Genomic DNA, 27,798 nt, shown 5'->3' on the forward strand with positions numbered 1-27,798 from the left:
TGGGACTGAGCAGATAACTGTTTAATAGAAACTCTTCATTGACTCTCAATGAGTCCATATAAAATAAATGTGAATTAAAAAGTGTTTAAAGAAGTCACCAGAGGAGGTGACCTTACGCACGTGGTGAAGTGTTATATAAAAGCTGTTTGCAAGGTGGTCAGGGCCTTGGCAGAGGCCTGGAGAATCTTCAATTCTTCTGTCCACAGTGTTTCTACCAAAGTCAATTGGTTCATCAAAGCCACTTTTTCATCCTTCATGTGAGAAACCTGCAAGTTATTTTTAAATGGTTTTTTTTAGTGTAGTAAAATACACCTAAGATTTAAGACTCTGACCAGTTTTAAATGTACAATTCTGTGGCACTAAGTACACTCACAGTGCTGTGAAACCACAGCCACCATCCATCGCCAGGAATTTTTCATCTTCCCAAGCAGAAACCGCACCCATTAAACACTAACTCCCCCCCTCCCCCAGATCCCCGGGAACCTCTAGTCTGCTCTCTGCCTTCATGAACTCTGGAATACCAGGCCTCTCATTTAATTGCAATCATACAGTATTTGTCTTTTCACGTCCTGGTTTATTTCATGCAACACAATGTCTCCAAGATTCAATAAAATCATTTTTTAATCCCAGTAATGTTTTCATTCAAATGAGCTGATCCCTCATTTAATTAAAACATTCACTGCACAAATGGGAAAAAGAGTACCTTAAAAATCTATGAAAAAGAATCCATGCACTAATTTACCTACTTAAAGGTGTTTGTGTGCTAAGTTGCTCAGCCGTGTCCGACTCTGTGACCCCATGGACTGCAGCCCACCAGGCTCCTCTGTCCATGAGATCCTCCAGGCAAGAATACGGGAGTGGGTTGCCAGGCCCTTCTCCAGGGGATCTTCCCCACCCAAGGGTTGAACCCGTGTCTCTTACATCTCCTGCACTGGCAGGTGGGTTCTTTACTGCTAGCACCACCTGGGAAGATCACTAAATGGTATAAACACATGTAAATAGTCAAAAACACAGACTACATCAGCGTTTATTTATTAAGGCATTAACAGCACCCCAATAAGGTGGACTATTCCTATCCAACAAGTACAAAACAGCTTCTCAATCAAAACACTTGAGAACGAGATATTCTAGAATAATACCTTTTGAAGCACAGCATCAGTTTCCTCTGTGAAATAACGGCATATTTTCTGGGCCACATCCAAACTTGTCTTCTCATTTGTATCAGAAATTATTTCCCCAAGAAGTACTTTTTTCCAGCACGTACTAAAACCAAAATGTTCAAGAAGGTCATTTCAGCAGGTTCTCAAAAATAAAGGCTTTTTTTCCACTTCCACACAACACTTGTCCTATTTTTGCAGAAACATAATAAAACTCCTTCCATCAGCGCATTCCCTCAAACCTCCTGTCAACATGCAGGTCCTGCACTGAAGCAGACAGAGTAGATAAGAAAGAAGGAACCCTGAGGATCGGAGGCAAGGGGCCTGAGTGCTACTAGCATCGCAGTCCTTCGGCTCACAAGTAAGCAGAGCCACATTCACCGGCCACAGGGGGAGAACAGAGGACAGACGAGAAGGTGAGTCCAGAGCCACAGGACCACAGACCAAGGAGCAAAGGCAGGGGGTTTTGTTTTCTTCAAATGACAGCATCTCCTTTAAAAAAAAAAAAATGACAAACTCAACACAGGACCTGTTTCACAAGGTAAAATGCTCTACAGATGGAAAAGAGGAATCTACCATGAAGCCTTTTTCACCATGGAAGTCACGCCAATTTTATACTAAGAAAGTCTGTAGGAAATGGGGCTCCGTGGGCTGGTGGGGACAACTTTCTGCAGGCAGAACAGTGCTGCTGTGCCCGGGTAGGCAAGACACCAAGCAGGAGGCCGCCAGGCCAAATTGACACGCAGGGAAGAAGCACAAACAGGGAGGAAATGGGGTGGAGGACAGGTTCCAGATGCGGAGAACAAGGATGTGGACACAGCCAAGGAGGAAGAGACAGGCGAGGGCTGCAACCTTTCGAGTGGAGGGCCCAGAAGCCAGAGAAATGCCCCACAGCCCCCAAGTCACACGGGTATAAAGTCTCAAACGTTTTTAACGTTAGAGACGATGGTGGCAACCTCATGAGCAGACAGGTTCTTAGGAAAGGAGGGAGGGGAGGGAGAGAGAAAAGAAGAAAGGACATTGCTTTGCGCTGAGCGCAGCATTTCCTACGGAACCGCCATCTGTTTTAACCCTCATGACTGCCCAGCAAAGAAAGTATTATTATCCCCACCTTTAAGACACAAAGAAACTGAGAATCCGGAACAGTAAGAAACTGAGCCTAAGTGACAAAGCTAATGAGAGGCAGAAATAAGTCTGCAAACACCAGTCAGGCAGAATCCCAAATGCACACTTCCTCTGCCACACCACTCTAGTCAGTCAGAAAGTACTCCAAGGGAGGGCTTCCCTGGTGGTCCAGGAGTTAAGAATCTGCCTGCCAACACAGGGGACACAGGTTTGATCCCAGGGCTGGGAAGATCCCACGTGCCTCAAGGCAGCTATGCCTGTGTACCACAACTACTGAGCCCACGCTCTAGCACCCAAGTCACAACTACTGAGACCGTGCACCGCAACTATACAAATTCGAGGGCCCTAGAGCCTGTGCTCTGCAACAAGAGAAGCCACCCCAATGAAAACTGCATGCATCGCAACTAGAGAGCAATCCCTGCTCTCCTCAACTAGAGAAGGCCTTCCTACAGCAACGAAGACCCAGAACAGCCAATAATTAAATAAATAACAATATTGAGAAGAAGAAAAAAAGAACTCCAAGGGAAGGAAAGTAGCCTCAGCAGGACCCCTGAGAAAACACCCAGTTGCTTTATTTAATCCGAGGTTGACATGTCTTGAAAAAGCACTCGTACCTTCTTCCAAGAAAGATGCAAAGAAACTTACATGGTGGGTACACATGAGATAAAATGGAAGGGAAGACGAATGGATGGGGAAAATAAGACAAAGGGAAGACGGGAGGAGGAAAGATGAGACGACGAGGCAGGGATGAGTCCGTGATGACCCTGCATGCCTTAAAAGCCGGCACACTTGGGCAGACCACAGATTGATTTGCCTGAGTTTTCTAGCAAGCAACAAGACGAAGGAAGTGTGTTGGATACAGAACTCAGCGTCTGCTGAGAACAAATGCACGGTTTCTGGTGTGGAGACCCGGGGGAGGGGGGTTTTTTCCTCCCAGAGCCCCTACGGCAACGTACGCAGGCGTGATGGCAGGAGCACCGGCCACTTCCGGGCACCGAGCGGAGGGCTCTGTCTCGGCGCTGGCGCACCGAATCCTCCCGAGCTCGAGGACGGGTTCCGCCACCTCCAGGAAGTGCCCCCTCTGGTTTCTCCCAGCTGAGCCTGGGCTGAGTAGCGGGCCCTGCCGCTCCGGGGCTGCGCACAGCCCTGAGTACGCCTCCCACGCTAAGGGGAGGATCAGCAGCCTCTCGGGAGTGCTGACGACCAGACCGGGACGCGCATCTCCAGCAAGGGCTCCTCTACCTGCCTGCCCTCTGGAGACACCCAGGGCTCTCCTCAGCGGGGGTCGGGGTCTGCCCTCAGGACAGAACCGGGCGGGGCCCGTGCTCAGGAGCCCTGTCTGCTTCTGGGGAAAATGCTACCTGCTCAGAGACTCTCGTGTGACCAGCGTCAGTGCGCACACTTTCTGAAGTGTTCACCCTGAACAACGAACTGCAGGTCACCCGGGTTGCAGGGGGGAGAAATATCTGAGGACAGACCAGTTCTCAGGACCATGCACTCAGATTATGACTCTAAAACCAGACACTTCCAGAAACCGTAAAAAGCTAGATATTCCCCACGCGGAGCAAGTTACACAAAGAATGTGCGTGCTAAGTCACTTCAGTCGTGTCTGACTCTTCGCGACCCCATGGACTGTAGCCCACCAGGCTCCGCGGTCCACGGGATTCTCCAGGCAAGAACACTGGAGTGGGTTGTCATGCCCTCCTCCAGGGGATCTTCCAGACCCAGGGACTGAACCCGCGTCTCTTACAATCTCCTGCATTGGCAGGCAGGCTCTTGACCACTAGTGCCACCTGGAAAGCCCACACGAAGAATACGCAGCCCCAGTATACAAAGGCATTTCTTTCTCCTCTGAAACAGGCATTTGAGTGTCGGCCAAACCAAAAGCCAAAGTTATGTCCAAACTGTAGTGGCAGCTGGTGACTAACAGACAGGGGACTTACAATTCTTCAGCTTCCAGACATAACAACTTAAGAGCTGTGAGCAACCGCCAAGACGGTCCATCCCATCCAAACGTCAGATTCCTAAAGCAGAAAACGGACAGGTGTATGTATCGATCACTGAATCTGTGTCCTGCACCCGAAACTAACACAACAATGTAAATCAACTACACTCCCATACAAAATAAAAATTAATTTTAAAAAACAACAAATCTGTCATTGTGACACTTCATTACACCCCAGTAAATGGCTCAAGGGCCACACATTTTTTTAAAGGGGCTATTAAACATGGTGCAGCCCGCAGTCTTAATCACAAAGACAAAAGAGAAAAGTGGGTCTGCAAATACTTAAGTAGAAAGCTCTTTTGATCTGGAAAGAAGCTGAAGCTGGATGAGGAGACCACAGTGAGATGGATGAAGAAAAGTCTGGGTTATCCTGAGGATCAAACCAATGGTGGCATCACGGCTAGCTGGCCCTCACTCTGCTGCTGGACTACTGAGAATTCAGTTTTATCTAAAGAAAATCCGCAAGGGAGAGAAGGGGGGGTGGGGTCTCAAACCCAGTTTATCCCATTTGGTGTGGAATCACCTCAGCACCTCCCATCCCAAGAGCCTGCACCCGGTTGCTGGGTGACTGACAGCCAGGCTGGCTTGCAGAAGCGATGCCATGCTGCCTGACTGCACGTCAGCAACAAGCACACAGGGCCACCACCCAGTACATACAATCATTTAAGACGTCAAGTTCCCATCTCAGGTCCCCAGAAAAGTCTCCTGACAAGTATCTTCCCCTCCTTGTGTGCCCCACCACACATCAAGCACAATGTACTATATACATTAAGACCTCAATAAATAGCTACCTGTCACCAGATCTAAGCCAGGAGGTCTCTCACACCTTTCAAAACCTGAACTCTCAATTTTTCATCAAGATTTCCTAAAGTAAAAATTTCGAGAGAAACACTTACTCTATCAAGTCATGATCCTCCAGAATGGAAATCTTTTTGTTCATCTGTTTATCAGTGGATGAAAGATATTTAACAAGTATATCTGCATTAAAAAAAAAAAATCAGGCTGAGATGTAGAGCATAAAATTCAGGCAAAAAGGGAGACCTTCTCAGCTTACTTTCCATCCCATCAGCAATTAAGATACTTATAAACAATTTTACCTCTTTCACATCAAAAAAAAAAAAAAAAATCTAGTCTTTTTGTCCAACTCAATGAGGTCAAGACTTAGCCCTTGAAAGGCTACAAGAATTACCAGACAGCAGACAAAACATCCACTACCTCAGCTCCTGCTCCCACGAAGCAAATCAACCCACAAAATCGGGGAATGAAGACATGACAGGACCAGTGGGAAGCCACACCCACTGAAGTACAGGCTCCAGACAATCATGAGGAAATATTTCCAGGCTTCAGGTTTTTAAAAGTCAGAATTCAAAACTATCTAGATATTAGTGATTGTAATCATAAAACAACTTAAAATGATGATGCAAAAATTAACAAAGTTTTTGGGGGTAATAGGATAATGAAGGATTTTTCTATTTTTTTATAAAACTTTTTTATTTTTTTTTTTACATGCAAAAATAAAGTGTGAATTTTGTTCAAAATGTTTAACAAATCGATACTGCATGGTCATCAATATTAAAAGTTATTTTGATAATAAAATGCTAGTCTCACAGCTAGCTTTCTAAGAGACCCAGCAAGACCCAGTTTCTGCTGTTCTATTTCACACTGAAAAACGGCATTATTACTCTAGCTACAGGATGCAGTGGCAGCCCTTAGACCAAGTTTCTGTTTCCACTAGAGCTTATATTGAAATTACTTCAAATCCTACACTCGGCAAACCTCCAGCCATGTCTTCAATCAGTGCCTGGAAAACTGCTCCTCTGCTGCTTCAAGGGAACGAGGAGTAAATCAGCCTCCCATGTAGTATTTTTCATACTAGATTTGGAACTTTGACAACTTTAATACGTAAAGTATTTTTAAAATATGATGACGATGCTAAGTAACAAAAGAACACAAATGGAATCCATTTTTTATCACGGCCTTAAACCCCTTCAAACAAGGGCTGTGTGTAGCGTATTTATCCTGTGATTGGTGCAGTGCGATTATACACAATGGGTGTTTCGTAAGTCCTTTTCACTTGGACCTCTCTAATCCTGCGCTTTGTTTTTTACAGTGCTCCCATTCCTTCTTCGATATTCACTTATTGATTGAGCTGCACCAGGTCTCGGTTGCGGCACACGGCATCTTCGTTGTGTCACGCGGGGTCTTTAGGTGTGGTGTGTAGGCTTAGTGGCCCTGCAGCGGGTGGGATCTTAGTTCCCCAATCAGGGATCAAACCTGTGTCCCTGGCATTGCAAGGCAAATTCTTAGCCACTGGACCACCATGGCAGTCAAGTCCCCCCACTTCTCTATCTTTAGTGACAATGTCTCAGTACAAAATTTCCATTTCTTGTCATCTACAGATACTCTATTTCCCTAGGAGTTTTCCTTTGCTTTCATTCTACTGTCCGACCTAATGCAATAAAACTTTTCTCAGTTCTTAACCTCAATATGGATCAAAACTATGTTGCTTTTACTTCAGCACTGAAATGACGTGGTCAATAAGAATTAGGATAGCCCTACTTAGGAGAAAATAAGTGATATACATTTTAAGATTTTGTCATTTTTATAAAAAAAAGAACCAGATTGGCGGCGGGGAATCCAATTATCTTAGTGATAAAACCAAAGTCAGTTCCAACCTTTTGAGACATAAACACAAGCATGAGGATTGCGGACGGAGACGAATCCGTACTCCAGGAGCAGGCGGTGGTTATCGTGGGGGCCATAGCAGATGAAAACCTCATTATGTCTGCCACAGCGTGTAGCCGTTCTAATTTCATAAGAGCGAGTTTCCTCATTAAATGCTGCTTTTACCTAGGAAAAACACAAACTGTAAAAACATGTTTCTCAAAGCAAAGCAGAAAACCAAAAAGATTAACTGATCATATTCGTTTAAGCAAGATGCAGCTTTCAAGTCCTCAGCACAGAATGTATCCACGTGGAGAAAAAAAATGCCACATCTGAACTTCAGCCTCTTTGGTTTGCCTCGATCTCACTCCACTGGGGATATAGTCATCTCCTTTAGGAGAGGGCAGAAGCCTGGAGAAGAAGAGGTCTCTAGCTGACTCCCAAAGCGGGATCCCTTCACGATTTCCCACAAATATCCATCCAGTCAGAAACTTGGCTGAACTCCTCCTGTGCCAGGCCCTGTGCTGAGCACCGCAGTTATACCAAGTGCAAGGTAAAAGCCCTGTCCTCTAAGGCTGCAGAGCTCCAAGGGAAAGGAGCGAGACCCTCAGCAATCATACCTAAACCCTGAGAGCAATGCCTCCAAGTGTGGAAGGGAAAGAGACAGGAAAGCAAGTGAGGCTTTGGTCCCAGGTCTGAAAGGACAAAGGATGCTGCCCCCTGGGGTGCTGCTGGTTCAGACCCTCCAGGGGACACAGCACCAGGCTCTGCAGGCCTGGATAGCAGAGTCAGGAAATGGGGCAAAAGAAAAGGATGCCAGGAGCGGGAGACAGGGTCAGAAGGAAAGACAGGAGCCTACCAGACCTGACGGCAGGGAGGCTGACCAGCTGCTCCATTCCCTGGGGCTCTGCTCACTACTCCGGTCATAGGTTCTACAGGGCCCTATTGAAACCGAACCCGGGTCCCCCGGTGGGTGTCTCACCTGGACGTCGGGGCTGTGGTTCAGCAGATCCAGGTAGGGGGCGAGTGCGCAGGTGTCTGGCTCTGGGGAAAGGCACAGCTGCGGCGGGCACTTCATGTACACAGCCCTGGTGTTGACGGTGCACCAGGCCCACCGCAGGGCACTGTAGCTAAAGATGCTCTCAGTGGCCTCAGAAAACAGAGGCTGCAGGGAGGAGAAAAAGCCTCGAGAAGAAGAAAAGAACTCCCGCACGTGGCTTCTCTGCTCCCAGGCCTTTGCTTTCAAAGGGTCGGGAAGAAGATTCACCACTTCCGGCTCCAAACAAACTGGGCAGGTGTAGGCCTTTGGTAAAACCTCCAGGTAAGGCTTCCAGGGAGACCGATCCCCAGCATGCTTTTCTGACACTAAAAAGGTGCACAGAGCCAGCAGAGGAGATGGAGGAGGCTGCCACCTTTTAAAACGAAAATCCAGATTGGAGGAGTTACTTTCATTCAAAATATGGAATAAGCAAGAGATGCAGACATCCCAGGGCTTAGCTCTGCTTCCAGAGGGGCTGTGGCCAAGCGGTCAGTCCACTCCATGTTCACCGAAGGCACCCAAGAGGGCCTTCTTTCCTCAAGGGCCTCCTCCTGGGACCACGCCCCGGTACAAAGACCATGAACAAGCCACACTGACACAGAACTGGCTTGCTAACCGGAGTTCCAGCTTTGTTTGCAAGAGATTACTTTCTGCAAAAACCTCTTTGCTTCCAACTCAGTTCTCCAGTTTTAAAGCTGTTGCTGGAATTTCACTTGTTTCACTTTAGTAAGGATATAAAATTGGGGGAGACAGGGAACAATTAGTAGAAAGAACCTAAGACGTGCCCCATTCAACACAAGACCCACTGGGCACCTGTAGCTATTCCAATTCTCGTTTTTCAGTTAAATAATATTGAAAATTCAATTCCCCAGTCATAGGAGCCACATTCTGAGTGCTTGTCAGCCGTGTGTGGCTACCATCCTGGAGAACTCAACGTGAAACATTTCTGTCGCTGCGTAAGGTTCCATTGTGCAATAATAACCCAGGCAGAAAACTGAATAAGCTCCTTATATACCTGTTACAGTTCTGAAGTTTTTGGTATTGAACTCACTCATTCTATTGCAAATTATATATTGCTATATTTTTGTTTATCACCAATAAAAAGAGCTCACGTTGCATGAGTGTACTTAGAAAGTTTTCATTAATCCTTCAAAGTTCAGATTCCTATGTAGCCATGCATTCTACTCAAAACTCCAGGACACAGAAAATGTTAATACCAAGAGCATCCTTGCCTCTACTCAGGCTCATGAAAATATATCAGCCTTCTTACAAAAGTAAGCCAGAGGGGCTTACCATGGGTTGAGAAACAATACAATCTTTCAACCCTTATCATTTAGAAACCTCTTATGCTGAGGACCTTCCTCAATCTGTCCTCGGAAACCCACCCAAAAGAGAGACCCTCACTGTAACATAAGCCAGAAGATAGTTTTCAACTCCTATGTTGGCCTCCTCTCTTCTATGACAGATCTAACCAGCTCCTTCATATTGTCAACAGCTCTTCATAGCTGAAGGAGAATTCAAGCAAGTACAGTAAGAGTAAAAATAAAAGCGTAAATAACGTTTGTCAAGACCTACAACAGTGGAGGAGGAGGGGAGTGCTGTGAGCCAAGGCACTCAGTTATGGTGTGTATGTCCATGCTCCCATTTAATCCTCATTTTTGGGTAAGGTCAGCTCAGGATTCAAATCCACTTCCCAAGCAGCCTATTAAAAACCTTAAAAATGCAGTTTACCATGAATTAAGAGCCAACTTCATAGAATAAACTTTTGACATCACTTCTGATACATACTAGCCACACGAAGGGACTGGGTCCTAACAGGCTATGTCTTAGCTGACATACTTGCTGACAATATAAACTTGAAAAGAGAAACACTCGCGCCAGATGGGCAGGTGAGCGGTCACTTACTTAGCAATGTACGCCCCTAAGTAGCTTCTGATCACTGTGTCCGTGGTGAGCAGGCAGCTCTCAGGCAACGAGATAATCATCTGTCCCTCCTTACCAGAAAGAAAATAAAAGTTTAGAACACCCGTGCTTGGGGGAGGACCTGAGTGAATCTTCTGAAGTCCCTGATTCCACAATCATCTACTAAGAACCCAGCAGAGCCCAACCACAGACGACCAAAGAGCCTTCCAGCAGACAGGCTCCCCAGGCCGAGTCAGCAGATGCAGGCAGGACTGCTCCCACACCGGGCACTACAATCCCAACGAGAGTCAGAGGTTAACGGTGTGACTCACACCCACCACCAGTCAACCTTCCATCAGAAAGGAATGCGGGAAACACTCCTGCGACTCAAGTCAGTGTTCCTCATGTTCTTACACCAGGAAATAGTGCCACCTACAGGCAACAGACAGAAACCACACCAAAAATTTCTTCCAATGAAATGCACATGCCTGGTGACTATTCCCAAAAAGGGCTTACTCGCCATACAAGTAGCTGAAGAAAGGGCAAGGGCGGCCCCTCCAGCACAAGAATCTCACTTGATCACCTGCAAAAGCAGAGTTTTCAGTTTTTCCCATTAAGATAGAAACACAGGAAGAAAAATTAAGATACCAAGGAACAAACCAGCAGAAGCAAAGCACTAAGAAGCCAGATATAAGGCCCTGCTTTCATTATAACTGACACCTAAATTGGTTAAACATCTCGGCCAAAAACCTCCTGGTTTCAATTTCTGGTCTCCTCATCTGTCGATCAAGACTGAGCTGGGATTTTCCCGGTGGTCCAGTGGTTAAGAATCTGCTTGCCAGTGCGGAAGACGTGGGCTCAGTCCCTGGTCCAGGAGGATTCCACATGCCACAGAGCAACTAAGCTTGTGCACCACAATGGCTGAAGCCCACACGCCTAGAGCTCATGCTCCACAACCAGAGAAGCCACTGCACCACACAAGGAGACCACACAAGGAGTGGCCCCCGCTCGCTGCAACTAGAGAAAGCCCGTGTGCAGCAACAAAGACTCAGTGCAATCAAAACATATTTTTTCTTTAATTTTTTTAAAGAACAATTATCTTTACACAAAAAAAGACTGAGTTGGTATGGTCACTAAAATCCCTTCCTGCTCTGACATCCCATGTCAACAAAAAAAAACCCTCTGAATACAATGTTCTATATCTTGAATGAAATAAATGTCTTCACCATCAAAACTCTTATCAAACTGGACACTTAAAATGTGTTTATTTCACTATATGTAAAATATGTTTTCGCAAAAAAGCCACATTTGAAAGTACATGTAAAGTAACTGTCAATATCATTTCCTGATCCAAACAAAAACTACCCAGTCACTGCTATATTCATGAGAGGTATATTTCTCACCCTCAAAGTCTGCTACAGAATAGTCATATACCTCCCCTCAAAAAGAAAAATACTGCACAACAATGTATATGGTGAATGTACTTAAGACTATTCAACTGCACACTTAAAAATGGTTATGACGGTAAATTTTATGTTATGTGTATTTTACCACAATTAAAAATGAAAAAAAAATTACGATAGCATAATAGAATTACAACATTAAAAGCTACCATTCTTTAGGCTAAAGATACAGACACAGCTGGAGACAATTTTTAAACAGAAACTTTAAATAATTACAAATAAGGAATTCACATCTAGCTCTACAGAAAACTGTGCGTGGATGCCCTTTAAATAGCACCAAAGAACTAAAACAGGCCTTGTAGAGCAGCTATGTCATTCACTTGCTCGCTGTCCAGCCTTGGAAGCCAGAGCCGAGAGGGTCAGGGGCCTCGCTGGGCAGAAGGGGACCCCTGGACAGGCTGGGAGGCCCCCACCCCTGCCTGCTGGGCTGCTGGGTTCTACTTACTACGGAGGCTCAGATTTGAGCGGCTCCCCTCCAGCCCCAGCCCCACCTCAGCACATTTAAAACATGATCAGACTTACAAAACCTGCTGCAGCGGAGACGGCTGGTCACGCACTCCAGCGCACTTTCCCTTCTCGCCCTCCCTGGGCGCTGGCAGGTTAAGATACGGCTGGAACTTCATGGCTGAGAGGAAGCTCGCCCCTCCTCACCCCTTGCTCCCTCCTGCTACACCCAGGAGCTGAACTGATGGAGCCCAGACCACCACACAGGCTCAGAACCACCTACCCAGGCTCGCTGACCTGATGGCCAAAGAAACGTGTGCTCTGTGACCTTGGCTTTGTTTCTTACAGGCAGCAAACAATTCTAACTGACAGAACTGTATTCAAACACATCCATTAAGTTAAAAAAAAAAAAGCTTGTATGCCTAAAATATTTTTAATTCATTTGACATGAACCCCAAAACCAAGCAGAAAAATCCACTTTGGGTTTCAAGGTGAGAGAGAAATTCTCACCCGCAGGGACGTCCTGCTCATCAGTCCTCTTCCTGTACCTACAAACGCAAAGAGAAAAAAAGGATAAATCCTATGACAGCTTCAAGGTCTTAGAGATACTATTCTGCATAAGAGATGTGGGTGAACTTCAAAATGACACAAAGCTGAAGCAGAGTGTCTCGCATCCTTTGACTCCCCGGGGAAACCGAGGATCAAGAAGCTATTCTGGACGATGTCTTGACCTCCTTTTGGGTTTATGATTCTTGAAGGGCAAAGTCCGCCTTAGACATGACACCTAAAGATGATTGCCTTCAGGCAGATCAGGTGCTGGGTCTCCTACGGGCCACCTGAAGCTGGACTCTCTCCCGGGTGGTCTCCTGACTGAGGTAGGGGGCCAACTCCCAAGGATGCCCACCCAACTTCCGAGGCTGGACCCGCAGGTTGCTTCTACCCATTATCAGACACAGCATTCTACAGGAATGATCTCCAATCTTTGGCCAAATGACCACTAAAGCCCACTCAGGTGCCACAAAGCCTGGGGCTGTGCCCTCCCCTCCCCAAACAGACAAGCCACGAGCCACCCTCTCCTTGACCGGACAAGCCATAAGCCATGCTCTCCTTGACCTGACAAGCCACCAGCTGTGTTCTCCTTGACTGGACAAGCCCACAAGCCGTGCTCTCCTGGACTGGACAAGCTCGGTGAGGTAGATCCAGGACCAGCTGCTCCCACGAGCCAAGGCCTTGACCAGAGCACAGCCACGACACTAGCTTCCCCAGTGGCTTTGGCAACACCACTGACATCCAGAAGTTTACCCCTCCGTGCCCAGGGCTCCCCTCCTGCTACAGTCAGCTGACAGCTTTTCTGGAAGAGATAGGCATGATATGACCCGTAATTATTATATGAACTCTCTCTAGTCATCTTCTCAAACCCACAGTTTCTGACTTTTTTCTCTCAGCTAATTGTTGTTGTTCAGTCACTAAGTCATATTCGACTCTGACCCCATGGACGGCAGCACACCAGGCTTCCTGTCCTTCACTGTCTCCTAGAGTTTGCTCAAACTCTCAGCTAGGAGGGAAAATAATACAATGAAGGTCAATGCCTGTGGGCCTAATAAGGAGGTCCTGACTCATGGAGAGAATTCTTGCCTTGAGTCCGGAATCAGGTGTCTGGCAGGTTTAATTTGATGAGTAGTCCTTCCTACCTAGAAGCATATTGTCTGCTCCAACACATGGTTCTGGTTTTAAGAACTTAATTTCTTCTGTGTGTCCCACAATAAAGTTAATCATCCCTGCGGGCCAGAAGCTTTAAGAACCCTTCAATGGGAAGATTTTTTTCCCGTGGAGTCCCTGGTGGCTCAGCTGGTAAAGAATCCACCTGCAATGCGGGAGAGCTGGGTTCGATCCCCAGGTTGGGAAGATCCCCTGGAGAATGGAATGACTACCCACTCCTGTATTCTGGCCTAGAGAATTCTCTGGACTGCACAGTCCATGGGGTCACAAAGAGTTGGACAAGACTGAGCAACTTTCACTTTCATTCTTTAAAAAAATTCATGTGCTAATTTAAGTGGAAATTCCTCTCTGAACATATATGAACAGAACTCGGCAGATGGAATAAATCCAGAAGGTACTTTACCTAAATGTCCACAACACAGTGTTCAGTAGACCAGGAAACAGATCACAGTAACTTGTACTTACTAAGGCATGGTAGGAAGTGGTCATTAGAATGTTATTAGACTATTCACTGCCTTATCATTTCTGCTGCTATCTATCCAAGAGGCCCAGATTTGGAGAGTGCTTTTAGTGTTAAAAGGAAATATTGGAAAAAAATAAAAATAAAAGGAAATACCAGGGTCAGCTCTCAAAGCATAAATCACATCAGTCTAAAGACTGAATCCTGCTTGTAACTTGGGAATCCTGCCTTGACCCTCCACAAACTAATTACCCAGAATTTCATACATTTTGACAGAATCCCATGAACATTCTCTCCTATCCTACACTGATTAAGAGCTAAAGATACAGAAAACACTTAGGGAAGGTGTTGTGGACTGAATGCTTGTGTTCCCTTAAATTCATATGTTGATTTCTTAACCCCCAATGCAATGGGTTTGGAGGTGGGGCTTCTGGTAAGTGACTAGGTCGTAAGGGTGGAGCCCTCATGAATGGAATTCGTGCCCTTGTAAAAAGAGAGAAAAGAGCTCCTCACATGAGGACCCAACGAGAAGATGGCAATTCGCAAAGCAGGAATCAGTCCTCACTAGACACTGAATCTGCCCAAACCACAGTTTTAGACTTCTCAACCTCCAAAACTGTCTGAAATAAACTGCTGTTTAAGCCACCAGGTCTATGGTAACTGGTTACAGCAGCCCACACTGATGAAGGTTCCTTGCCCCCAGAGTTGTAAGTGCTGGGTTCTGCTCACTGCCAAACCTCTTTGCTTTAGCTCCTCCATCACCATGAATCTGGACGTGGGCTCAGAGGAAGTTGTTGCCACTTTTAAAACTGCTAACTCTTCACTGCTCTAAGTCATAGATAGATTACTTATTTTCAGGCATTTGATTGAAACCATATGCCAATTCCGGCTTGATCATTTTAAATCTATCCTTCTTAAGGCAAAGTGACACTCAAGGCGTAGGCAGGCCGTAGGCACAGCAAGTCCACTCTGCACACTGCTTTTCTCTTGACCATCTCAGAGAATTCCATCCGGGACTTCCCTGGTGGCCAGTGGTTTAAGGCTCTGCCTGCCAAAGTAGAGGACACAGGTTCACTCCTTGATCCGGGAAGGTCCACATGTCCTGAAGCGACTGAGCCCCATGCACCACAACTACTGAGCTGGTGCACGGAGAGCCCATGCTCTGCAACGAAAAGCCACAGCAATGAGAAGCCTGTGCACGCAGCTACAGGGTAGCCCCCCCAGCCCAGCTTGGCGCAACCAGAGAAAGCCCGCATGCAGCAACGAAGACCCAGCACAGCCAAAAATAAATCAAATGTTTAAGTACATTTATTAAGAAAAGAAAACTCCAGTAAAATCTAAGAGTATGTTTTCTACTAGCCATTCCCTGACACACAGAAACAGAAAGTTAAAGATTGTGTTAGAGGCTAATAAACATGGTTCGTCATCATAAAAAAGGAGCAATCCTAACAGAGAATGGTTCAAAATCAAGTATGTTAGCCCAACGTCATCACGTATTACTGACACATAGGGAACAACTTCACACACATCCCCTCCCTAGACCAGAAGCACATGAGGTAAATAGTTTACCTTGAGGACGTATACGGAAGTCGGCGTGCTCAAAGTTAAATTACCTAATAGGTACTTGAATGATCATTTTAATGGCCAAGGGGAACCTTCAGAGGCTTACGACTTAAGTATTCTATACGGTGAAACGTCTGCACCTGCCCTGTGATACTGAACTTCGAGGCCCTCAGCTCACAACTGTCTGTGCTACAGCAAACCCGAAACCCTTTTGAGGAGCACATCGGTCCTCTCCGTGGTGACCTCAAGCCCACTTGTGGACAGAGCTGGGTGGCCCTGTCCGAAGGCACATGCCCATAGCCGCCAGCTCGCCAACTTCTGTGAGAGAATGTTCCAGAAGAGAATGCTGACCCAGACTTCATGGCAAGTTCCTCAGTTTTCCAACCTCCACGGGGAAACTCCTCAACTTTCAGGAAAGAATATTCACCCGTCCTTGTTCAGTGGCTGTGGACACCTGGGCCACACAGGGGCCCCTCCTCCAAGGCTAAGGGTTGCGGAGGGGCAGCACGGTTCAGGCCTCCCTCCGGGCGCCTCTCCTCGAGCCACCCACCCAGCGGACAAGCACCCCCACTGGTTCTCTGGGACCTGCTGGCCTGAGGGAACTCCTGGCATGCACCTGCGCTAGGGGATAATCCCATCAGCTACACAGGCTGAAAAATCTCATGGAACCAACACGAGCAGGTTGGTGGGGTCACCAGTCCCCAAGTTACACAGCATCTTCTCTACAAAAACCCAGTGAAGACATTTCCCTCATGTCTACATTCCAGAAACACCTATAGCTCTGATGAGTAAACAATTCAGTTGTGGTTACACAACACCAAGATTCAGATAACTGACCATGTACACTGGGCTGCTGGACAGGTGAGTCAAGTCGGCAGCCCACCTCTGACAGGGGTACAGCTCAGTTCAGTCGCTCAGTCGTGTCCGTCTCTTTGCGACCCCATGGATTGCAGCACGCCAGGCCTCCCTGTCCATCACCAACTCCCAGAGTTTACTCAGACTCATGTCCATTGAGTCAGTGATGCCATCCAACCATCTCATCCTCTGTCGCCCCCTTCTCCTCCTGCCTTCAATCAGGGGTACAAGATTTCATAATTATGGCTTTTAGGTGTTATCCTTATCCCTGCCTTCATTTTATTTTTCTGTTCTTATTTCCCTTTTCTAACTTTTAATTTTATTTCACCATTTTGGAATTTCTGTCCACAAGCCTCTTAAAACTCATTTTCAGAATAAGGTAAAGTGTAAATAAATATTACACCTACAAGGCAGGAAGCCTGCCACACAACAGAAGACGTGCTCCCAGAAAGAATACAGCCCGCCTGCAAGAATCACCCTGGTTCTCCCATCACCTGGGCCCATGTGTCTCTCAGGAGACAGGTGAATGAATGCCAGATCTTACCCGGAAAACGAGCAGGTATCAAGGTTGTATCTTCAAACCTCCTATCTTTCAGCCACTTCTTAAGCTCTATAAATTCAGGCTTGTAGCTCTCATTCACTAATCAAGAGAGGAAAGAAAACCTGGTGACTAAAATCACTATATAACTAGATCACTCCAAACTGACAAGATGACCTTAAAATTCATATGGAAATGCGAAAGACCTGGAATAGCCAAAAACACTTTGAAATACTGATCTCAAAACTTTTTAGCACTATAAAATGACAGTAACTAAGACTGTGTGATACTCTCATCAAGACAGAAAAAGAAATCAATGGAATAGAAAAGAAAGTCCAAAATAGACCTACACATATGCTGACAACTGTTTTTTTTAAAAAAATGCAAAGGCAATTCTGTGGAGAAAGGGCAGGTTTTGTTTTTTTTTTAATAAATACTGCTAGGACATTTGGAATAAACAAATAAGGACTATAATCAGCAGTTAAAAACAACGACCAACTGATATACATAACAACACAGAATTATCTCAAAATAATTATTCTGAGTAAAAGAAGACAGATTTTTTAAAATGCATACTTTTTTACATAATATATATAATATTAATATAAATATATAATTAAATAAAACCATAAAACACAAACCAATAGTGAAAGCAGATTGGTGGTTGTCTGCAGATGGAGGGAGGGAGGGTTCAAAGAAGTGCCAGATGAAAGGATTACCAAGGGCAATGAGAAACTTCTTAGGGTGATAAAGAACATTCATATCTTGACTTTGGTAAGGCCTCCTGTGTGTATACATATGTCAAATTCTATCAAATATGTGACATTCATTGTGGGTCAATTATACCTCAATGGAAGTGTTTTCTTAAGAAACGTATGATCCAAAATATAAGGCTCTAGCTTATCACAACTTACAGAAAAGAGTTTACAGTAAGAGCGTTGAATAAGCAACTACTACACTCCCAGCACTGTTAACCATTGTGGAGAACGTCCAACAGGCTCTTCACCCTCGAGAGGTTAATGTTTTGGGGGGGAAACAAGACTTCCACAAAAACCAACTGGAAAACCAGAAGGTCCTAAAGAGTAATGCCCAAGAAGCACGGAAACCAGGTGACATTAGTGAGAACTGGAACCGGCATTACCGAAAACATAAGACCTCAACTCAGTCTCAAAGGTTAGAGAGAAACGCAACAAGCTGGAAGAAGGGAAGAAGGCTGGTTTGGCTGGAGAAAGACTGAGGAACGGCAGATGTGGGGGAGGTTGGTAGAGAACATACCTTCAGCACAGGGCGGGGCGGGGCACTCAGAAAGGGAGTTGATGTCGAATAGCACACAAGAGACATGAGGTGGGACTTCCCTGGAGGCCCCGTGGCTAGGACTTCACGCTTCCACTGCAGGCGGCATGGGTTCCATCCCTAGCGTGGGAGCTAAGCTCCTACATGCTGCACAGTGCGACCAAAACAAAAAAGAAGACGACAGACAGAGGGTAATGGGTCTTTAAAATAAAGACGGTGAGGATCCTGGAGGCTCCTAAACCAAAGAGGCAACAGTCCCTTAGGAAAATCAGACTGACAACTGCAAGTACCAACAGGAAAGAAAAACAAAGATGTGATGAAGAGCCAGATGAGGTCACCTCCGGTACAACAGAGAGGGAAAAGTTAACCTAAGAACGACCAGGTGAGAGCGAGTGGGACATGGCCTCAGGGCAGAGAAGGCTTCCTGCGCACTCAAGGCTCCCTCCGCCGTGCTGACGTGCTGCGGGTCAGCGGGGAGACATCTTGCTCACTTTCATCAAAAATAACAAGTGCACTTAGGTTCCTCCCCAGTGGGCCAAGTACCTTCACATACAGAATCTCGCTCAGACTGGGTGACACTGAACTTGAAATGCTAAACTTATATCCAAACGCTGGTGTCCTACAGGTGGTGAGAGGTCAGGCCGAGAAATAGAAACCTGGGAGTCACCCCGGAGAAGATAGAGTTAAAGCAATAGATTTGTAATCCCATAAGGGTCTAAAAGAATAAAATGGCACTGTTACAAAACAGTATTCTCTAAGAGGGCTCCCCTGGAGGCTCAAATGGCAAAGAATCTGCCTGCAGGGCAGGTTCGATCCTGGAGCTGGGAAGATCCCCTGGAGAAGGGAACGGCTACCATTCTCTGTGAACACCGCTCCTGTGCCTTTGAGAAAAGCTCTGTGTATCTGTTAATATCAACCAGCAAAGGATTCCTTTTTTCATCACTGGCAACAAGAGAATCAAAACTGTACCTCCTCTTGATTCAGAACTTCTGAAGAGTTTTCGTCTTCTGATCCGGCTTGTTCTTCCTCCTCCGTTCTTCATACTAAAAATGCAGCTTCTGTTTAATTGTCCAAACTAAAACAAAAAGCATTTTCTTTGCCTTTCTTTCCAGTTTTATGACAATCACTGTTCTTTGTACCTGTAAGGATATAAATATATAAACCATTTCTCTAAAGTGTTTTTGTATACAAATTGTTTATACTATGAGCTAAATCATGATCCCTGTGTAGTAATAAAATTACCATTATATTGGTCCCGCTAAAACAGTTTTATCTCAACTACCTACTAAATGCTGACTAATCATGGAAATTCTCATTATTGACTTCATAATTGTGTGCACATCTCAATGCTAATCAGCGTTCACTAAGCAACAGCCTAACTGTACTCTGAATAAACAGTAGCCATGCACATGAAAAGATGCTCAACATTGCTAATTATTAAAGAAATGCAAATCAAAACTACAATGAGGCACCACCTCACACCAGTCAGAATGGTCATCATTAAACACTCTACAAATAACAAATGCTGGAGAGGGTGTGGAGAAGAGGGAGCCCTCCTACACTGTTGGTGGGAATGTAAGTTGGTACAGCCACTACAGAAAACAGTATGGGAGGTTCCTCCAGAAACTAAAAGCAGAGTTGCTATATGATCCAGCAATCCCACTCCTGTGCATATATCTGAACAAAACTATAATTCAAAAAGATCCATGCACCCCTATGTTCAAAGCAGCGTTATACACAACAGCCAAGACATGGAGACAACCTAAACGTCCATCTACAGATATGGCACATATACACAATGGAGTACTATTCATCCATTTACAGAAAAGAACGAAATAATGCCATCTGCAGTAACATGGACGGAACCAGAGTTTATCTAAGTGAAGTGAGCCAGAAAGGGAAAGACAAATACCATACAATACCACTTATATGTTGATCTAAAATATGACATAAATGAACCTACCTATCAAACAGAAACAGAGTCACAGACACAGAGAACAGACTTGTGGTTGCCCAGGGGGGAGGGAGGCGAGGAGGGATGGATTGCACTGAGATGCAAACTATTATATGTAGAATGAATAGACAAGGTCTTACTGTAAAGCACAGGGAACTATACTCAATATCCTGGATAAACTATAATGGGAAGGAACACAAAAAAGAATATATATGTGTGTTTATACACATATATATATAAACTGAATCACTTTGCCATACAGCAGAAATTAACACAACATTGTAAATCAACTATACTTGAGAAAAAAAAAACAGTAGCAATGAAGCCCCCATCTGCCCGGAAGTCGTACAGGAAAAAAAAAAGGATTCTCTTTCAGTGTGAAGTAATGGTTTGTGCTTAAAACCAGGATCCTGAAATAAACATCAACTAAGTGGGTGGCTGCCAGAGATTAGAGAGAAACTGAGAACCAAGAGAGCAGACAAAGCAGAGAGATGATTGTAAAATCTACAATGACCACTACAGTTTCTACATGTTACTTCCTCAGAAATATAAAAATAAAATCCATGAATTACACTGGCATGATACAGGTAACGGAGTATTATGAAGCCATTAATTGAAAGTACCTACGAAGATAGAAAAATATACAAGATACATTAAGTGAAAAAACAAAGTTGCAGAACAAATTCAAAGACCCCTTATTGGTCTGTTTTGGGCACATTTTATGTTTACAAAACAAAAGGATTTAGGAAAACATTCAAAAACGTGCAAGGGGAGGGGGCTTTTACTATTCCTTCTGTAACTTCCTATTCTGACATATATATATATATTTATATATGTAGGTAAGTGACATAATCCTAATATTACTTATGTGCATATTATGTGCACTTTAAGACTTCCCTGTAGCTGAGACGGTAAAGAATCTGCCTGCAACGCAGGAAACCCAGGTTCAATCCCTGGGTCGAGAAGACCCTATGGAGAAGGAAACAGCAACCCACTCGAGTATTCTTGCCTGGAGCATCCCATGGACAGAGGAGCCTGATGGGCTACAGTCCACGGGGTCGCAAAGAGTCGGACATGACTGAGCGACCAACGCTACTAGTACTATGTGCACTTTAACCAAACCACTGTTTTTCTTAAATTACAAAAAATTACCAGGCAGCCCATGAGTAATGAGACACGAACCCCAGGCTCTATTACTGCGCTATTCCTCCCCAGCGATGGAAGGTTCAGTGTTTGATCGACCCGAAGGTGGAGTCGGGCCCCAGGGCCCACCCTGGCTCGTCCCCTCGATGTCCCCAGCGTCCCTGCAGCGCACGGGCCGGGACGCCTCCGCGCGGAGGTGTGCACGTGGCGCCAGGGTGACCGCACAGCTGGCGGCACCGTCCTCGCCCCCCGCCCCCGGCCCCGTTCTCAGACGCCAGACTTGGAGGCCGCCCCCCCTCGGCACACACTCCGCACCTACTCCGCCCCGACCCCACAGCTCTGCAGCCGCATTGGAGGACTCACAGCTGAGACCCCGGCCGCTTACAAACGCCCGGACTTAGGGCCCTTCGCCCCGAGGGTTCTCGGGTCGACTTTCGCTAAATGAACGAGTCCCAAATAATGGGGAGATAAGGCGTAATGCGCACCGGCATGCCAGGGGGTGGACGGTCTGAACTCAGCTCTCCTTTTAAACAAAAATAGAAGAGGAGCCCAGGAGGAAGCCGACTCCCGTTACCCCGGCAACGGGAGGCCCCGCCCCGGAAGTTCCTGAAAAGCAACCGGAGGCCCTGCCCCGGAAATTTGCCAGCGCACCTTGATACAGCTCCAAGATGGCAGTGGGCCGGCCGGAAACGCCTGGACACCCGAAACAGCACGCCAGTTGCTCGCGAGTTACACAAGCGGGGCGCAGCAGCAGCAGCAGGCGAAGCAGCCGAGCGCCGCCAGGCCCGCCTCTAGGCCCCACTGACCCAAGTCCTCGGTCTCCAGGAGGAGCGCTCTGCGTCGCGGGCCGCCGCCTACCGGCTTGCGCATGCGCATTCTTCTCCGGGGCGGGGAGGGGATGGCACGGCTGACAGAACTAGGTGGGGTCGTCCGTGGGTGGACTGCAGGTCCAGGGGTGAGAAAACCCTGTGGCCCGTGGACCAGGAATCTACGTTCTGAAAGCCGGTCTGGAGCGTCTTTCCTCTCGTACTTCCAAGGGAGGAGCCGCCAAGCTTGCGTCTGCCAGGGCGGCCGCCTGGCCCTCGCTGCGGCCCGCCCACTTCCGCCTTGCGGGGGTTGGGGGCGGGGCTTGCAAGGCCGGGCCATACCCCACTTCCGGCCTGACTTGGCTTCGACGCCCCGCCTGTCCGTGTGTCAAAGCGTCTTGTCGCGTTCCTGTGCAACCCAACCACACTTCACGTCCTCTGGCCCAGTTGGCTGTCCCAGGAGCAGCATAACTTTTCCCTACAGGAGTTCAATTGCTGCCTCCCCACAATTCAGTTCACTTGCTCAGTTGTGTCCAACTCTTGGCAACCATATGGACTGCGGCACACCAGGCCTCCCTGTCCATCACAAACTCCCGGAGCTTGCCCAGACTCATGTCCACCCAGTCGGTGATGCCATCCAGCCATCTCATCCTCTGTCATCTCCTTTTCCTCCTGCCCTCTATCTTTCCCAGCCTCGGGGTCTTTTCAAATGAATCAGCTCTTCGCATCAGGTGGCCAAAGTATTGGAGTTTCAGCTTCAGCATCAGTCCTTCCAATGAATAGGCAGGACTGATTTCCTTTAGGATTTACTGGTTTGATCTCCTTGCAGTCCAAGTGACTCTCAAGAGTCTTCTCCAGCACCACATTTCAAAAGCATCAATTTTTTGGTGCTCAGCTTTTTTATGGTCTGTCATATCCATACATGACTACTGGGAAAACCCTAGCTACTTTGGTTTATACCAACTATATGCACCTTTGTTGGCAAAGTAATGTCTCTGCTTTTTATTATGCTGTCTAGGTTGGCCATAGCTTTTCTTCCAAAGAGCAAGCGACTTAATTTCATGGCTACAGTCACCATCTGCAGTGATTTAGGAGCCCAAGAAAATAAAGTCTGTCACTGTTTTCCATTGTTTCCCATCTATTTGCCAAGAAGTTATGGGGCTGGATGCCATGATCTTAGTTTTTTGAATGCTGAGTTTTAAGCCAGCTTTTTCACTCTCTCACTTTCATCAAGAGGTTCTTCAGTTCTTTGCTTTCTGCCATTAGGGTGGTGTCATCTGCATATCTGAAGTTATTGATATTTCTCCCGGCAATCTTGATTCCAGCTTGTGCTTCATCCACCCCAGTATTTCACATGATGTACTCTGCATATAAGTTAAATAGGAAGGGTGATAATACACACCCTTGACTACTCCTTTCCCAATTTGGAACAAGTCTGTTGTTCCATGTCCAGTTCTAACTGTTGCTTCTTGACCCGCATACAGATTTCACTGGAGGTAGGTAAGGTGGTCTGGTGTTTCCATCTCTTGAAGAATTTTCCACAGTTTATTGTGATCCACACAGGCAAGTGCTTTAGCGTAGTCAATAAAGCAGAAGTAGATGTTTTTCTGAAATTCTCTTGCTTTTTCTATGATCCAACAGATGTTGGCAATTTGATCTCTGGTTCCTCTGCCTTCTCTAAATCCACCTTGAACATCTGGAAGTTCTTGGTTCACATACTGTTGAAACCTAGCTTGGAGAATTTTGAGCATTACTTTGCTAGCATATGAGACGAGTGCAATTGTGCAGTAGTTTGAACATTCTTTGGCATTGCCTTTCTTTGGGATTAGAATGAAAACTGACCTTTTCCAGTCCTGGTGGCCACTGCTGAGTTTTCCAAATTTGCTGGCATATTGAACGCAGCACATTCACAGCATCTTTAAGGATTTGAAATAGCTCAACTGGAATTCCATTACCTCACTAACTGTTTATTGTGATGCCTCCTAAGGCCCACTTGGCTTCACATTCCAGGATGTCTGGCTCTAGGTGAATGATCACACCATCATGGTTATCTGGGTCATTAAGAACTTTTTTTATATAGTTCTGTGCATTCTTGCCACCTCTTCTTAATATCTTCTGCTTCTGTTACGTCCATACCATTTCTGTCCTTTATTGAGCCCGTCTCTGCATGAAATGTTCCCTTGGTATCTCTGATTTTCTTGAAGAGATCTCTAGTCTTTCCCATTCTATTGTTTTCCTCTATTTCTTTGCCGGAGAAGGCACTGGCAACCCACTCCAGTACTCTTGCCTGGAAAATCCCATGGACGGAGGAGCCTGGTAGGCTGCGGTCCACGGAGTCGCACAGAGTCGGACATGACTGAAGCGACTTCACTTTCACTTTTCACTTTCGTGCATTGGAGAAGGAAATGGCAACCCACTGCAGTGTTCTTGCCTGGAGAATCCCAGGGACAGGGTAGTCTGGTGGGCTGCCATCTATGGGGTCGCACAGAGTCGGACATGACTGAAGTGACTTAGCAGCAGCAGCAGCAGCATTTCTTTGCATTGATCACTGAGGAAGGCTTTCTTATCTCTGCTTGTTATTCTCTGGAACTCTGCATTCAAATGGGTATATCTTTCCTTTTCTCCTTTGCCTTTAGCTTCTCTTCTTTTCTCAGCTATTTGTAAGGTCTCCTCAGACAGCCATTTTGCCTTTTTGCATTTCTTTTTCTTGGGGATGGTCTTGATCACTGCCTCCTGTACAATGTCATGAATCTCTGTCCATAGTTCTTCAGGCACTCTGTCCATCAGATCTAATCCTTTGAATCTATTTGTCACTTCTACTGTTTAATCGTTAAGGGATTTGATTTAGGTCATACCTGAATGGTCTAGTGGTTTTCCCTACTTTCTTCAGTTTAAGTCTGAATTTTGCAATGAGCTCATGATCTGAGCCCCACCCACCCCACCCTTTTTATCAGCTAGCCTCCGAAAGAGCCCAGTATGGAAAAGAGGGGAAGGTAGTATTAACTTTATAGTGGAGAAACATGGCCAACGTTTCATTGGCTGAGTAATAAGGAATAATAGCAGTGATAAGTCATGTTGATTGCAGGTTTCCCATCTATAGGAAGGGTGCTTGACCTCTGTGATATTACCCTCCAAAACCCGTAACCTTAGTTCAGTAACAGAACAACCTGGTTCTATGTTGGGTATGTTCCTTTAAGGCTGTTTGTATTGCTGCCTATGCTTAGTCATGCTGGCTCTGCACTTTCCGTGTTGTTGAACAGAGAAAGAACTTTGTCCATAGCCTGAAATATACATAACAGCCCTTTCCCAAGGCCCTGTCTCCCAGGCTTGAATTTTAAAGGCATAACACTTTTCCTTTATGTCAAGATAAAATTGCAGAATTTGTTAGAGATTATGCACAGCTGCAAAAACAAAGGATTATCTCTCCCCTCCAAGTCTGGCAAGTACCAAGAGATCCACAACAACCAGATACATCCCCTCCCCTTTTAGTATAAAAGAAGCCTGAATTCTAACTCGGGTAAGATGATTCCCTGTCCTAGGCCTCCATCTTCTCCACCTGCTGACTTTCCAAATAGTCACTATTCATTGCCCCAAGACCTCATTTCTCAATTTATTGATTTATAGTATCCCCAGCAGTATGAACTTGGACTCAGTAACAGTTCTTCCTTGATAATAACATCAGAAACCTCCCCCCCAAAAAAAACTGTCTGGCCAATACAGCCAGTGCTCCATATCCATGGGTTCCATATCTGTGGATTCACCAACTGTGGATCCAAAACATTAGAGGGAAAAAAAGCAGAAAGTTTCAAAAAGCAAAACTTGAACTGTTACACACTTGTAACATTTACATAGCATTTACATTGTATTAAATATTCTAAGTAATTTAGAGATAATTTAAAGTATATGGGAGAATGTGCCTAGACAAATACTAGAAGACCATTTTATATGACAGACTTAAACATCCTAGGATGTCGACCTCCAAAGCGGTGACTTGGATACCAAGGGGTGACTGTACTCCTAAAAGCTGGAAAAGGTCATGAAAAACAAGTAAGCTCTCTAAGAATCAGTCACCAACCAGAGGAAGCTAAGGAAACTTGACAGTTAAATATACTGTGGCATTCTGAAGAGAATCTTCGAATAGAAAGGGGATATCAGAGGGGGAAAAACTAGTGAAATCCACAAAAACACAGAACTTAGTTAGTACTTGTTAGGTAGTTAGAATAGGAAACAGGAGTCCAGAACGGCGGTGGCTAAAAGATACGGAAGGGAAAAGCCCGCGAAAATAGAACAAAGGAAGGTCCGAGGACCTCAGGTAGAACAAACAACACTCCTGGCTGCCCAACTTACATAGGGCAGGCCCTGGGGGAGAAAAAACATATAAAAAGAGAAGCCAAAGGGCCGGGGGTCTCGCGCGCGCGCGCACTGGGGCGCTCTTCTCTTCGCGTCTTTGGGTTGACATGCCCTCACACCTTGAGGATGGATTTTCCTGCTATTTTCTAAATAAAATAGAGCTATAACACGGAGCTGTAACATTGATTTGTCTAAGAGCTATAACACGGTTTGTTCAAGACCTGAGAGCTATAACAAGGTCTGTCCAAGATCCAAGAGCTGTGACATGCCGAGGGCTTTAATGTCCATCACTCCAAATCTTTGTTGTGATGAGACAGAACCGAGGAACATACACTCACCTGACATACTGCTGTTCCAGTGTTATTTCTTGTTGTTGTTCTTCAGTCACTAAGTCATGTCCTGCTGTGACCCCTTGGACTTCCCCATCCTTCACTGTCTCCCGGAGTTTACTCAAAACTCATGCCCATTGCATCTATGATGCCATTCAAACATCTCATCCTCTGTTGCCCTCTTCTCCTGCCCTCAATCTTTCCCAGCATCAGGGTCTTTTCCAGTAAGTCAGCTTTTCACATCCAGTGGCCCAAGTATTGAAGCTTTAGCCTCAGCATCAGTCCTTCCAATGAATATTCAGGGTTGATTTCCTTTAGGATTGACTGGTTTGATCTCCTTGCAATCCAAGGGACTTTCCGGAGTCCTCTCCAGCACCACAGCCTCAATTCTTCAGCGCTCAGCCTTCTTTAGGTACAACTCTCACATCCATACATGACTACTAGAAAAACCATAGCTTTGACTATGTGAAATGAAAATATCTCTTGCCATATTAATAAATAAGAAATGTCACAGCCGTCAGTGACTTCTGGCCTCCAAATGTGAATGAGGGCTCCGGAAACTGGGATCCAGCAGTTGCTGCCACCCACTAAAGAGATTGCTGAGGAGTTGGGGAAATGCAAGAAGAAAGGTGAACTAGGAAACAAAATTGGCCCCAGATAGCTGAGGTGCATATGAAAGGAATAATTTCAGTGAGCCCAGAGGCTTGCTTCTTCCCATACATAGAATGCTAAATTCCTTGATACCTGATCTTTGATATTCCACTGCCTGCTCCCTTTGTTGCAAACTTGTATATAGCCGGACTTCCCCTCCTGCCTCCTTGGAGCAGTTTTCTCAGAGCTACTGAGATGCTGTCTCCCAGGCTCAGAGTCCTAAACATTCCCACCAAGTAACTCTACTTTCAGGCTGTGACTGTATTTTTTCAGTCAACAACTATACGGACCTTTGTCAGCAAAATGATTATCTCTGCTTAGTTACAATAAATGTACAG

At 45.8% G+C, this 27,798-nt stretch overlaps 1 protein-coding gene across 22 annotated transcripts; it reads right to left on the minus strand.

Moving 5' to 3' along the window:
* SETD4 (SET domain containing 4) lies at positions 1-27,721 on the minus strand. 22 transcript variants are annotated; one of them, XM_081573041.1, is made up of 13 exons: positions 21,976-22,408; positions 19,197-19,366; positions 16,941-17,036; positions 13,102-13,150; positions 12,310-12,347; positions 11,878-12,096; positions 9,896-9,984; positions 7,934-8,363; positions 6,963-7,137; positions 5,184-5,265; positions 4,226-4,306; positions 1,140-1,263; positions 1-266 (listed from the first exon to the last, which is right to left on the minus strand). In XM_081573041.1, the coding sequence occupies exons 7-13, from the start codon at positions 9,973-9,975 to the stop codon at positions 132-134; spliced, it is 1,107 nt and encodes a 368-aa protein (XP_081429167.1). In that variant the 5' UTR covers positions 9,976-9,984; positions 11,878-12,096; positions 12,310-12,347; positions 13,102-13,150; positions 16,941-17,036; positions 19,197-19,366; positions 21,976-22,408; the 3' UTR covers positions 1-131. The 22 variants fall into 22 exon arrangements, with proteins under 22 accessions (XP_081429167.1, XP_081429163.1, XP_081429165.1 ...); XM_081573037.1 differs by having other exon boundaries at positions 12,913-13,150; XM_081573039.1 differs by having other exon boundaries at positions 12,913-16,608.
* Between the last annotated feature and the right edge of the window lie 77 nt (positions 27,722-27,798).

The sequence above is a fragment of the Giraffa tippelskirchi genome, chromosome 2 (assembly GCF_054371585.1).
Source record: "Giraffa tippelskirchi isolate mGirTip1 chromosome 2, T2T-mGirTip1v1.2.pri, whole genome shotgun sequence".
NCBI classification, from domain to species: Eukaryota; Metazoa; Chordata; class Mammalia; order Artiodactyla; family Giraffidae; genus Giraffa; species Giraffa tippelskirchi.